Source organism: Etheostoma cragini, chromosome 22 (assembly GCF_013103735.1).
Source record: "Etheostoma cragini isolate CJK2018 chromosome 22, CSU_Ecrag_1.0, whole genome shotgun sequence".
In the NCBI taxonomy this organism is placed as follows: Eukaryota; Metazoa; Chordata; class Actinopteri; order Perciformes; family Percidae; genus Etheostoma; species Etheostoma cragini.
Genome location: NC_048428.1, coordinates 14,905,395 through 14,919,185, shown reverse-complemented (window position 1 = coordinate 14,919,185; position 13,791 = coordinate 14,905,395). Strand labels below are relative to the sequence as shown.

The 13,791-nt window shown below is 39.6% G+C and overlaps 3 protein-coding genes across 5 annotated transcripts in view; 2 read left to right on the top strand and 1 right to left on the bottom strand.

The window, feature by feature from the left end:
* The window catches only part of nphp3 (nephronophthisis 3), a 30,701-nt gene that overhangs the window by 5,585 nt on the left and 11,325 nt on the right, over positions 1-13,791 (top strand). The window contains exons 15-28 of one of the 3 annotated variants that reach the window (XR_004655328.1): positions 90-192; positions 323-405; positions 614-752; positions 1,052-1,216; positions 1,354-1,448; positions 1,750-1,872; positions 1,978-2,167; positions 2,401-2,642; positions 2,829-2,904; positions 2,991-3,118; positions 3,450-3,690; positions 3,802-3,927; positions 4,089-4,204; positions 4,314-4,633. Coding sequence is in view for 1 of the 3 variants with exons in the window: in XM_034862488.1 (XP_034718379.1) it covers positions 90-192; positions 323-405; positions 614-752; positions 1,052-1,216; positions 1,354-1,448; positions 1,750-1,872; positions 1,978-2,167; positions 2,401-2,642; positions 2,829-2,904; positions 2,991-3,118; positions 3,450-3,690; positions 3,802-3,927; positions 4,089-4,204; positions 4,314-4,482 (1,996 nt within the window). In the remaining 2 variants the exon portion in view is untranslated. Of the gene's footprint in view, positions 1-89; positions 193-322; positions 406-613; positions 753-1,051; positions 1,217-1,353; positions 1,449-1,749; positions 1,873-1,977; positions 2,168-2,400; positions 2,643-2,828; positions 2,905-2,990; positions 3,119-3,449; positions 3,691-3,801; positions 3,928-4,088; positions 4,205-4,313; positions 4,662-13,791 lie in introns of those variants that run through there. The other 2 variants (XR_004655329.1, XM_034862488.1) reach the window with 2 other exon arrangements.
* Positions 5,682-9,047, bottom strand: uba5 (ubiquitin-like modifier activating enzyme 5). The gene is made up of 12 exons (XM_034862490.1): positions 8,730-9,047; positions 8,538-8,583; positions 7,991-8,080; positions 7,769-7,878; positions 7,597-7,683; positions 7,421-7,505; positions 7,233-7,337; positions 6,949-7,076; positions 6,724-6,859; positions 6,516-6,594; positions 6,322-6,428; positions 5,682-6,129 (listed from the first exon to the last, which is right to left on the bottom strand). Exons 1-12 carry the CDS (start codon positions 8,891-8,893, stop codon positions 6,052-6,054), a joined length of 1,215 nt encoding a protein of 404 aa, XP_034718381.1. The 5' UTR covers positions 8,894-9,047; the 3' UTR covers positions 5,682-6,051.
* Positions 9,168-13,791, top strand: part of acad11 (acyl-CoA dehydrogenase family, member 11) — a 25,325-nt gene continuing 20,701 nt past the window's right edge. The window contains exons 1-7 of the mRNA XM_034862489.1: positions 9,168-9,454; positions 9,552-9,651; positions 10,465-10,590; positions 10,848-11,009; positions 11,122-11,286; positions 11,372-11,513; positions 13,020-13,141. Of these exons, the coding sequence (XP_034718380.1) occupies positions 9,333-9,454; positions 9,552-9,651; positions 10,465-10,590; positions 10,848-11,009; positions 11,122-11,286; positions 11,372-11,513; positions 13,020-13,141 (939 nt within the window). The 5' untranslated portion in view covers positions 9,168-9,332. The remainder of the gene's footprint in view (positions 9,455-9,551; positions 9,652-10,464; positions 10,591-10,847; positions 11,010-11,121; positions 11,287-11,371; positions 11,514-13,019; positions 13,142-13,791) is intronic.

Here is a 13,791-nt window from a genome sequence, read left to right as displayed (position 1 = left end):
TGTGTGTGTGTGTTTGTATATGTATATATATATCACCAATATGCTCCTGTAGTATTGCAATTTGTAATTTAGGGACCATGTCTGTTTAGGTTATGGCCCACACTCCATTTAGACCCACTGAGTCCCAGAGAGGTCAGGAGCATTGTAAATGCAGAGTGCCAAAGCATGAATCTCAAACTTACCAAGGACCAGGTCAGTTATCATCCCTCTTTTTAAAATCTTTAAAGAGATTTGAAAGTGTGGAAAGAAATTTGTAATTGTTTGAAGCAATATGTGTTTTTTTGGGAGAATGCCACGCTTGAATGTTGCATCTTTGTTCCAGGAGAAGAAACTGGAAAGGCACTGTCGATCTGCAACAACCTGCAATGCATTGTATGTCACACTACTGGCAAGAATGATGATCAGGTTAGCTACCACTTGTTTCACTATTCTAAATGTATGTAAATGAAACAAAAATAACTTAAAATCAATGGATTCCATAACAGGCCTTAAACATGCATTATCTGGGGTTTAAGTGGTCTACCAGTCTTGATTCTGATGTTTCTAAATGTGTGGCCACATGTGTTTGAAATTTTGCTGATTGGATTATTTGCTGTGTTTTAAAACTGCCCAGCAGTATAGCAGGTTGGTCACTGGAGAAGTGCCTGGAGCAGTGTCTACAGTGCCAGGACACCATGTCACTCTACCGTCTGGCACTGAAGATGATGTTGAACTCCTTTAACACAGACAGAGAGCAACACATTATGAGAGAGGTGACCTACGTCCAGAAAATATAACTATAACATCTCTTCACTTAAACATAGGATTTTGTACCATCATTGGCTTTAATAGCAAGTGTTTGCTGCAAACCTAACCTTTTTACCATGTTGTGTTCTCATGATATAGTACTATAATCGTTAGAAATATCATATTGTTTTTAAAATGTCTGTCTGGTTTACTTTGGCTTAACAGTTACACAGATAAACTCTCTATATGTTTTTCCTGGATCTTGTCCTTGTTCTTTCTCTTCGTAGCTAAGCAATATGTGCTTGTTTTCTTTGTCTCTCCTTAGATACTGTGTCTTGTATGTGCCAGCCACAATGGAGTTAGTGAATCAGAGGTACTTGACCTTTTCCCGGAACTGGAGTTGCCTGTCCTGTCCTCTGTGCTTCACCATCTGAACAGACTCTGCATTGTAACCCTCCGTTGTGGGCTCATCAGGTTTCAACACCTGCAGGTAACTGAGCTTTGCCCAGTAGAATATTATAGAACAAAGTCATTAAAATACAAAATGGATAAAAAAAACTATGATCTTAATGGGACGGAAAATGTATGAATAGACAGTTTTGAAGTTTTTGTCTGTTTGTCTTTCAGGCTTGGGAAGCTGTGAGGTTGGAGTTTCTGGGTGGAGGAAGTAGCTCGCCTTCTTACAGAGAGAAACTCATACACTACTTTAGTCAGCAACTCAGGTGCATAAGAGTAGTCATCTTCTCATACAGCACAACTCACATTCTTCTGTTACTCATATATGTGTGTGTGTGTGTGTGTGTGTGTGTGTGTGTGTGTGTGTGTGTGTGTGTGTGTCTGTGTGTCTGTGTGTCTGTGTGTCTGTGTGTCTGTGTGTGTGTGTGTGTGTGTGTGTGTGTGTGTGTGTGTGTGTGTGTGTGTGTGTGTCTGTGTGTCTGTGTGTCTGTGTGTCTGTGTGTCTGTGTGTGTGTGTGTGTGTGTGTGTGTGTGTGTGTGTGTGTGTGTGTGCGTGCGCATGTGTAGCCAGGATCGTGTTACGTGGCGTGTTGCAGATGAACTGCCATGGCTGCTCCAACAGCAGGAGGATAGGACTAAACTACAGCTTAGCCTCCTGAACCTGTTTGTCTCACAAAACCTCTACAAGAGGTACAAAGCATGCATAAACACAAGTGGACATAGCAATACCTGCCACATTTATTTAAGTATAGTCTTAGAGAAGTTATTTTTTTAAATGATTTCCTTTTTTCCTAGGGGTCATTTTTCTGAGCTGCTGGCCTATTGGCAATATGTGGGCAAAGACAAAAGCTCCATGGCCACTGAGTACTTTGACTCCCTAAAACACTATGAGAAGAGCTGTGAGAGCGACGACACCATGACCAAGCTGGCAAACCTGTATGAGACCTTGGGACGTTTCCTCAAAGATCTGGGCCTCCCTAGTCAGGTAGTATATTTGTTTGCAATTTTTTTAATTCTAAGTATTAGTATTAGCTTTGAAATAACTAAAAGAAAACATGTTTTTTGTTCACCACAGATCATTTTTCTCCCTCATATTACATAGCAGTTTCCTTGTTTAATTTGCCTACATAGCCTAACTAAGTGTCCTTATGTACCTTATTTTAGGAAAGTGCACATATTGACAACTGCACATGTATTTGCTTCTGTCTGTTTTTGTAGGCTGTAGCACCTTTACAGAGGTCCCTTGAGATTAGGGAGACAGCCTTGGACCCGGACCATCCCAGCGTTGCTCGCTCTCTGCACCAGCTGGCCGGGGTTTATGTTCAGTGGAAGAAGTATGGTAACGCTGAGCAGCTGTACAAGCAGGCCCTGGAGATAAGTGAGAACGCATACGGAGCGGAGCATGCAAGCGTAGCACGAGAGCTGGAGTCACTTGCCATGCTCTATCAGAAACAAAACAAGTAAATGGTTCTCTCTTGGCGTTGATATGCATGATGTTATTTTTAATTGTTGTTCATGTAGTTTATTTTGTCGGTTGTTCCTGCCAGGCATTGTGTTTACAAAGACGCATCCCACCTGTGTTGATGATCTCATAAAAAATCAGTGACACTCGTTTAATGGCCTACACCTGGCATTTTTACAATCAGATATGAACAAGCTGAAAAACTCAGGAAGAGGTCAGTGAAGATCCGTCAGAAGACTGCTCGCCAGAAAGGTCATATGGTAAGAATGTTTCACAGATAGCCACATGCTCAGTCATACTCAATCAGCCATAATGTACATGCCTTTTGTCAACCTCCTCCTTTCAGTATGGCTTTACTTTGTTGAGGCGCAGAGCCCTACAGCTGGAAGAGCTGACCCTGGGAAAAGACTCTGCCGACTCTGCCAAGACACTTAACGAACTGGGTGTCCTGTACTACCTCCAAAACAACCTAGAGTAAGGCAGACATGTTACAGTTGGCATGCACACTGCGCCCCATGTAGGAGTTACTGGCAGCAGCCCGGGTTCGAATCAAACCTGCAGTCCTTTATTGCGTGTTGTCCCTCCCCCCCCTTTCATCTCTATCTGTACTATCTTATAAAAATAAAAATAAAAGATCCCCCCCAAAAAACAAAGATATGTAAAACTTTGCATTGTAGACATTTATTGTGTAATTGTGTCTCCCTCAAACTAACCCTTCTACCTGATTGTTAATACCTGTTTTGTTTCTTTAGGTCTTAATTTGTGTGTCTAACATATCCAAAATCCATCTCTTTGCCCTCACCAGTGCAGCCAAGATGTTCTTGACCCGCTCTCTGGAGATGCGTCAACGTGTCCTCGGTCCAGATCACCCAGACTGTGCTCAGTCCCTCAACAACCTGGCTGCACTGCACACAGAGAGAAGGGAGTATGAGACGTCTGAAGACATGTATGAGAGGGCGCTAGATATTCGCAAGAGGGCCTTGTCCCCAGACCACCCCTCACTGGCATACACACTCAAACACCTGGCCATGCTCTATAAACGCAGAGTGAGACACGCACCTTTTGACACTGAGACTTCAATATTCTGTCTGTTGAACAGCTTGTGCTGTGTTTGTCAATTGCTGGTAATCTAATTTAAAGATGTGTGTGTTGTACAGGGAAAGCTGGAAAAGGCTGTGCCACTGTATGAGCTGTCTCTGGAAATCAGGGAAAAAAGTTTTGGGCCCAAGCACCCTAGTGTGGCCACAGCACTGGTCAACCTGGCTGTGATCTACTGCCAACTAGTGAGAATTTTTATTCGGACTGTACCACTTATTCCCGACTTGCATATTTCTTAAGAATTATTTGCACAGTTTTGTTTTTCTTGTACAGACTATGAGCATGAGGAGCTGTGTTTTAGGTTGCATAGAGCATAGCTCACTTTAAATTTCTTTGTTTTTGGCAGAAGAAGCACAGTGATGCCTTGCCTCTTTATGAACGAGCGCTGAAAGTGTATGAGGATAGTTTGGGGCGCTCACACCCACGGGTCGGAGAGACTCTAAAAAACTTGGCTGTGCTAAGGTACAGAAGTTTGAGATTGCATTTACCATATGGCTAATCAGCGTAATCATGAATGTTGTATTACATTTAAAGTTCTTCTTTTTCTTTTTTATATTCCATTTGTAAATAGCTATGAAGAGGGTGACTTCGAGAAGGCAGCAGAGCTTTACAAACGTGCAATGGAGATAAAGGAGGCAGAGCCATCGTTGGTGTGTGGGAACGCCCCGTCCCGCCACTCCTCCAGTGGGGACACATTCAGTTTGAGGGGACCTGCTCCCCTCCCACACGCTCCGCGGTGACTGTATTCAGCCACTCATTGCCAAAGAACCTCACAGGCTGTTGACAGCTCTAACTACCGTCAAAAAACAAAAACATCAGAGCCCATGGTTTAATCAAAATAGAAACCATTCTGGTCATCACACTGCAATTATTGTCTAGATGGAGTTTTTAGTATTTATTCATATTTCTAATAATCATATGTGTAAGGGACCTCTGTTATAGCAGTCCGGTTTACATCAATTGTTAGTTAAGACACTTTATTCCTATTTACATGCCTCAATGTATATCCGCAAAATAGCAGTACAGATTAATAAGCTGGCATTGAGTGCCTTGAGGGCTTGGCATATTATAACCCATAAAAAATGATTAATAACCAGACACATTCTGTGCTTTCCAATGTACAGCAGATATTACTATATGCACTTGTAATAAACTTTCCTTTTGTGTAAACTAGTAGTAAATGAATAACCCCCCCCCCCCCAAAAATAGTAAAAAAAGGCCTCTCAAGCTTATTTTAAGGAAAACTATCAAACATTTCCACATCTCAATATGATCATGTTGTTTATCTCTTAGCAAGTGTTCAGACCTCGAACTATTTTTGTTGCTATGTCAACATTTCTGACATCCTAAATGAAGGATTTTCGAGAGCTTCTGTCTCAAAAATCATCAATGTGCATATTGTAAAACAATTGTATATTTATATGCTGTTAAGATACTATTTGTTTACATTACGTAACTTTTGCCTACCAGTATTAAGTATTTAATCCAAAAAGAAAAGAAATGCGGAACAAAAATAATTGTCAAAAATCAACATTTAACCATGTCGGCAAAGACATCTCCGATACTGATTTCATGCTTTGTTTATGCAAAACTAAATGGCTGTGCATTTAATCATTAAGCTGTGGTTATCGTTATTTTGGGCTTTGTTGGCAAAAATTCCAAAATAACCTTTTAGCATATTGTTATTCTTTTACCCACTGTCGCTTCAACAAACAAGGAGTTTAAGGGATTTGCCAAAAACAATAGTCCCCCACAAGTGTCCAGGTTAAAGTACAAAAAAGTAATATTAATAATATTTTCTCATTTCCTTAATCATAGTACATACTTTGTACCTTAGGTGTTTCTTATACAGTATAATAATGTATTAATATAATGTAATTAAAATCTGTAAAAGCTGTACAGGACAACAAAATTCACATCCAATATATCAAGAAGATTGTATTCCATCTAATAAATACTTTATTGAGACAAATTAAACATGTTTAAATGTGTTGCAGCAGAGGTTTTCTTAAAGCTGAGTGAATGACATATTAAAAAGGTAACGACTTTCATTTACTAATCCAAACCGTAGAAAATACACATTGTGACACATGTTAATGCACTAACCGTGATATTATCCTAGGTTTAGATATTTCCTTAGAAATTGTATTTTTCGTTATGTGTGAAATGTCAGAAGCACGTGTCATGCATTGTCGTTCTTTAGCTGTTAGTAGAAGTCATTCTGTAACTTTTTATTGGCTTGTTCATGAGGATGCTTTTTATCGAAGAAGCAATGGAATCTCATCTGAATAGCATCTTCAGATTGTTGCTTACAACTTTCTCATCTGAGCCATCAGTTCTTCTAGGCTCTGTTCAGTCTCCCCCACTGTCTCCCCAATTGCTGTTTCCTGGTTAAAAAAAGAGAAAACAATATCAAGAAATTTAGTGGAGCTTATCCTTCACAGTGAATATTTAATTGCCTTTACTGTTACAATTACAAAACTTGTGATGCTGCATTCTTAAGAAAAGGTATTTTAAGCTAATATGCACAAACATGTAAAACTACCAGTTAAGCCTATGTTGTGTTACAGAATACTAACCTTATCTGGAATGGTGTAAGCCACATTAATGCCTTCTGGTAGGTCAGGCACTTCACCTGATGCAGCCTGTAACTCTGCATCAGTCACCTCTGATACTAGTTCAATACCTGCACAGCACAATTGTGTGTATTATTACACAAAAAGGTAAAAACTGATGTAACACTTTTAGCTGGAAAAAAAAGTCAGTCGCTCACCCCATTCATCGTCCTCGTGTATGACCACTTCCTCCTCTTCCTGTACAACTTCAACCTTTGGCTGCTCTGCTTCTTTTTTCTGAAGGGAAAGAATCACACAGACACTATTAGACTTCACAACTTATACAGCAGGATCTGTATTGCCACCAACAAGGCTTTTGGTAGCTCCTACATCGTAATACTTGAAAACAAAACAGCAAGTACACACCTTGTACTCTTCCTGTTGTATCCTACAGTAGCGGTCATTACACTGAGGGTTGGGTTTCATGGCCATGCTGGGGAAGAAGTCCTGCATGGCATTGTAGCCAAGATAATAACTGACCGTGCCAAACTTCAACAGATACCTGAAAGACAAAAATTAAATCAACAATATTTAACCTAACATTTACAGACAACTACACCTTTAGGCTTTCCACTGATAAGGATAACTTACTTGAGGACATTTTGCACCAGGAGGCCTGCGACCACGCCCATTGTTGTTGGTAAGCTGGCAGCACACACACCCTCCCTTTTCAGGGTCTTCTCATCAATGTTAGCTGCCACCACCAGTGGAGGAGCACACTAACAAATGATATAATACTGTATTACAATCTACTACAATTGTCTTTCTTTAGGAGCAATGTTGTTCAAGCGTCCTAAGAGGTGAATATAGTATTTGTCTAGTGAAAAGTGCAACAATGTTAAAGGTAAGGAAAATAGGTTTGTGTGTGGACATACAGCAAAGCATGCTGTCTCTCCAGGAATGATGAGCTGGATGTGCCCCGACACAGCGTTCTCACTGACACCAGACTCCATCCAGATCTGACCTAGTTCATTACAGGCCTGTGAAAAAACATGATAAAATGAATGCAATCTGCAAGAGTACCATGTACAAAGCCGTTTTTCTGTGACAGCGGTGCACTTACTGTATTAATGGCCATTCTAGCCTCAAAGTTGTCCACACAGCTCAGGATCAAATCCACCGGCTTCCCTTCTTCTAGCCCTCCATAACTGAGAAGAGACAGAATCGTTTGTTTTGAAGGCCTTTACCACTGAGGAGTGAAAATGGTAAAACTAGAAACTGCATTGTAGGAATGCTCACCTGATGCGCTCCATAAAATGTGTAAAATTTTCCAATGTTGTGATATTGTAGTTGTGGGTCTCAAATGACACATCTGGATTAATGTTCCTGTTGGATAAATCAAGTAACATGTAAGCAAAACAAACCAAATGTTTCTATTTTCAGGGAAAGGTGAATTTAAACAATATTATACCTGAGTGTGTGTTCTGCAGCTTCCACTTTACTGAGACCTGCCTGGTGAGGCTGGAAGAACAATCTGTTCATATTGGCCAGCTCTACTTTATCATAGTCAAACAGAAGCAACTGTGATGGCATAAGGATAAACAAAGTGGGGGTAAGCACTTGCAGACAATCTTCTGGGGAAGATTAACAGGTAAAAGCAAATGTAGAATAAATAAGAAATTGTTTGTATTACCTTACCAATGCCACATCTAGTGAGCATTTCAGCTGTCACACTGCCAACTCCCCCAACACCAACCACAGCAACTGTGAATGTCCGGATTTTCTGTCAACATAAAATGATTATTCATCCTTCTCGATGCTAAAGTCATCCTTTAACTGTAATTTATTAGGGGAGCACTGATAAGATAAATAAGATAAAATAACTGACATGTACATTAGTAAACATATTTATTTCAGTCCTGACACTTGGCCATCTACAGTGGCATCCAGTTTTTTAATCCATCAAAAAATGATGGTGGTTCATATTTTATGATGAATAGCACAAATGTAACATGGTCTTAAAAGAACATTTGGGTTAGGGTTAGGAACATTAAGGGTACCCATGGGATAGTTTTTATACACCTGCATCTGGGCTAAATTTCACATTGGTATTAATATCAGCTGATATGGATGGAAACGATTGTAAATATGTGCGGTGTTGATCATTTCTGTTACGGATAGAGCAGCAAAGACCAACTAAAGTACCTAATTGCAAAAAGAGCAACTCTTAAATAGCATACCTCATAATCTTCCACGATGCCCATTCTCTTTAAAGCCATTAGACGACTGCAATGAAAACATAGCTGAGATTAGCTTTTGGTCAATGAAGTGCTACCATATGGGTTGAATGAGTCATAAGGCGTAGCCTCGCAGCGCTGTAAGTAATCCTGACAAATTCTGTCAAAAGACAAAATCATAAAATAAACAGTCACCTGTATGGGTTGGAATCCACAACTTCGGCGCTCATTTTGTCAATCTTCGGTCTGTGGAGTTCCTGGTTTTGAGAATCCTCCATTGCACACTGCTTCTGCTTACACTTTATCAATTCATTTTCCAACTCTCTCACACGCAGCTTCAGTTCCTCTACTGTCGCCATTAGGAACAAAAATACCGCTAAACAATGTAACTGAAATGTAGGTAATATTAAACACAATAATACTGGTGCAAATTAACTAGAAATCGGTGCGGAAAGTACACGTCTTCATAACTCAAATTATCTGTCAGAGTGTGTGTTCCCGAAAATACGTCCGTGTAGAAAACGACAAAAAACACCTTAAACTGTACCTACATTATTTGTGGATTATTTCAACAGTTTAACAGGATACGGATTGACCGTTGGATTGATTTGGTCCATTCAGGTATTTAAAACTGATTTATTTCTGTAAGATATTACCATAACTATTATAACATTACGTCAGTGTGTGCAGCCATAAACGGTCCGACTAACACTATCAACACCGCGAAAGTTAGCTCAGCATTTTGCACCCTGGAGCCACCTATGGGGGCAACTGATTAATCAACTCGTAAACTGAAACATGGAGGACCTGACAACTCCTGTAAGGCAGCAACATAAATTCAGTGTTGAAAGACTTCAAAGATATTTGTCTGTCAAGGCACGGGTGTCGAATAATGACACACTCACTATCAGACAGTACAGGTAAGATAGACTGTAGAGCTGTTTTTTGACATGTTCTCGACTCCACAGCGCATGTTTAACTTAATGATAACATACTAACAGAATTGTCTTTTTTTAGCGCTGGGCAATCAAACCCAACTTTCCTAATCCAAGCACCCTCAAACAGCTATGTTCTCAGGAAGAAACCCCCTGGTGAGCTGATGCCAGGAGCTCACAAGGTAACCTAAGGTTTTTATAGTGAGCCCTAGAATTTGTTTGGACTTTGCTACATTGTTGTGTGTCGCAGGGAACGAAACTGAATTGGTTTTAGTTGATGGTGTTGACATATTTAGCCAACTGCATAACTATAAAGGCCAGTCACAAATAAATCCACGTGTTTATTTGAAAGACACATTTGACAAATGCATTATCTTTGCTGCTTATATTGCAAAACTTGCAAAATAGATTTTCTAATTTCTTGGAAAGAACTATAATTTGGCACTAATTATAGATGGTCTTTCTAAATGGAAGTGTACCAACTGAAAACTGTCTGCATTGTTATTACGATTAATACATAATAGTATAGTCTTTTCCCAGAAGCCTTTATTTATGCCATGTAACTCAGAATTGTGGCTGCCACATGTGACCTGTTCCTTTCCTTTATGTGTGATGCTTGTTTGTTTGTGTTGACTATGCTGTATTTCTGTCTGAGTTGTGGCTGGTGTGCCGTCGCCAGGTCTCCCTCGGAAAAGAGATTTCAATCTCAAGGGACTTCCTGGTTAAATAAATAAAAACAAAATTCATTCAGTGGAATTTCCCTGAGAGAGAGAGAGAGCTTCAATTTTAAGGGAAAGCCCCAATCACATTCACACAGTTACACACATTCACTCCTGGCAGCTTTCCAGTACAACCCCAGTCTGACCTGCTGGCCACTGAGCAGCTTCACTGTAGCAAATGGGTTTAAGGGTTGCGTGTGACCCAAGGAACAAAAAAAAGTTAGTGTGGGCGATGTTTCAGTATAGAATGGTGGAGCTTTATGACTTTGTTTATAGGTGGACAGGGAGTATCGGGTGCAGAAGGCCCTTTTCTCTGCTGGCTTCCCTGTACCTCAGCCTCTCCTGTACTGCACTGATATTGAGATCATTGGAACAGAGTTCTACTTAATGGAACATGTGAGGGTGAGTTATACAAAGGTTCAAATTTCACAGTAACCCTAGCTGCATTTCATATTTTTTTACTGTTTTGCTTGATCTTTGTTCTATGTTCTAATGATAAAAGATGGACTTTGGACTCAACTTTGTTTGCTTGCTGACACAAGCTGATTTTCTGCTTCTAAATCAGTACTTTACTGATACGTAATGGTCACCTATCATGAGATAAAAAGATACTTATTGTGAGAAAAAGACATTCTTGCTTATTCTTCCCTATTGTGCAGGGGCGTATATTCAGGGATCTTCGTCTCCCTGGAGTGAGTCCAGCAGAGAGAACAGCTCTATATGTGGCTGCAATGGAAGTGTTGGCAAAGCTACATTCCCTGGACCTTGCATCACTGAACCTCAAAGGGTACGGAAAAGGAACAGGTTACTGCAAGAGACAAGTGAGCACAACACACTGTAGCCTATTCAATAAAGTAAAATAACGTTATGCATTTTGTCTGGAAAAGGGGAGTTAGAGTTTTGACATTCAAAAGTGGCTTTCCATCTCTAAAGGTGTCCACTTGGACAAAGCAGTACACTGCAACAGCCCACAGAGACATTCCAGCCATGAACGAACTATCCGAGTGGTTGATGAAGAATTTGCCAGCCAATGATAACGAGGTCACGCTTGTCCATGGAGATTTCCGATTGGACAACTTGATATTCCATCCAACAGAGGTACAACTTTTCAAACAATTACTTTACCTACATTATCTGCTTCATGTGACGGTAATGCTCTACAAAGTGCGTTCAATGTCGTTAGGCACGTGTTATGGCACTGTTGGACTGGGAACTGTCTACCACTGGGCAGCCCTTGGCAGACTTGGCCTACTTCCTCATGCCTCAGTACTGGCCTACGGGCTTGAACATCATCAGCACAATGGGCAGCTTAAAAGGAATAGAAGGTAACAAACAAATGATATATGAATATAGAACATTTGCTCAAATATATGGACATACTGTGCTCTGAAATTTTTGTCTAAACATACACCTGTGTAGACAATTATTTTTAGCAATTAAAGGGATTCTAACTAGTAGAAAATAACTTGTTTCTGTGAACGGTTATTGATCATTAGCTCTTGGGGTACCACAAGGATCAATACTTGGCCCTGCATTTTGTTTTATTTATACTGTATATTATTGATTTGCCGTTTGTTTACCCTGAAGTTCAACACGGATGTATGCAGATGACACCGTAGTATTTGAGCATGCCAAGACAAAACATCTGGCTGCTGCCAAAATCACCACAGCCATGGATCAGATTACCCATTGGCTAAATCGTTCCTGCCTTCAACCTAATGTAAATAAAGCTGTAGGAATGTTTTTCACAAAAAAAGACAACGTAACATTATGTAAAAAAAAAAAACATCTCAGGCCAAAACATTGATTGTGCAACAATTTAAGTATCTGGGCAATATTATCAACTTTAATCTTGCTTTTAAAGCAAATATTTGTGTGCAATCGCTTCAGTTCAGTAAAGCAAAGTACAGCCCAGCCCATTTTAAATATTAGAAATGCACAAACTTTTAATACTGTGAAATCATTTATGGATGCCGGAATTATGTCACATCTTACATATTGTCTGACAATCTGAGGACAAACCGCACAAGGTAACCTTCTTTTAATTTATTTATTTTTGAAGATAATTTTTTGGGCATTACAGGCCTTTACTTGACAGGACAGATGAAGACATGAAAGAGGAGAGAGAGGGGGAGAATGACTTGTAGCAAAGGGCTGCAGGTCGGCCTCTGCGTCGAGGAGTAAACCTCTTTATATGTGTGCCCGCTCTACCAACTGATCTATCTGGGCGCCCACGAGGTGACCTTTTAATTCCATTCAGGAAAACATTTTGCCAATTATCATTTTCTGTTATAGCATTATAAAACTGTAATTCATTTTACAACACACCTTAAAACATGTCTGTCCGATAACTATTACTGCAAACATTAATCTGTCAGATAGTATGCGTGTTTGATGTGAAATAGTCATTGTCGCTGTTGCTCCACTTCTGCCGGCCTCCGTTATGTCTTCTATGTACTATAGACTTTTCTCCTTCGTATTGTCTTTACTGTATGGACTGCTTTAATGCCATTGCTATTATCTGTGCGTGTTTGTTCTTGTGCCACTTCTTTGTATGTTTTCACCGTTTTTGTTTAGGCCTGCTGTCATTATAGATGTAATGTAACTCATTTTAATATGTTAACCATTGTATTTTAGCATGCCTATTGTCAGCTGGCCAGGGACTACAGCTGGAAATTAGCCGTAGAGGCTAAAGCTGCTCATTTTACTGTACTGTCAATTGAGGGGGACTGTTTATGACATTATAAACTAATACACTAAACTAGACATAGTATATGTTCCACTAATTACTGTGACTTATTTGTCTCATTGTCTTTACAACCAATGAGCAGGTATCCCGACTGTGAGTGACCTGATCTCCATTTACTGCCAGTGCCGGGGTATCCCGTCTGCTTTGCCACAGTTGAATTTTCACCTGGCCATGGCTATATTTAAAATGGGAGGAATTGCTCAGGTTTGTACCTATTTTTATACAAAGTTCAACTGCAATTTTCTCCCTATTTGCAGTGGTGGAATGTAATTAAGTGCATTTACTCAAGTACTGTATTTGAGTACAAATATGAGTTTCTTGTACTTTACTTGAGTCTTTTCTGTTCATGCCCCTTTCTACTTCTACTCCACCACAATTCAGAGAGAAATATTGTACTTTTTACTCCACTCCATTAATCTGACAGCTTTAGTTACTTTACAAAGGAAGATTTTGGACACAATATAATGTAATTAATAAAATACGATGTTACATGATGTTTTTATTGTAAATTAAACGACCCAGCAATATAACGGCCTACAAGTAAAGCTGAAATGATTAGACCATTAAACACAGAACTGTTATGAAAGTTTCCAGTTTCCAAAAATGTGAGGATGTACTGCATTGAGTACATTTTACTTTTAATATTTAAAGTACATTTTTCTTACAAAAGTAAAATTTTCAATGCAGAACTATAACTTGTAAAAAAGTATTTTTTACAGTGTGGTATTAGTCATTTTAAGTAAAGGATCTGAATACTTGCTTCTTTGCCTTTTTTTTAGATATACAGTGGGTACGGAAAGTATTCAGACCCCTTTAAATTTTTCACTCTTTGTTTCATTGCAGCCATTTTCCAA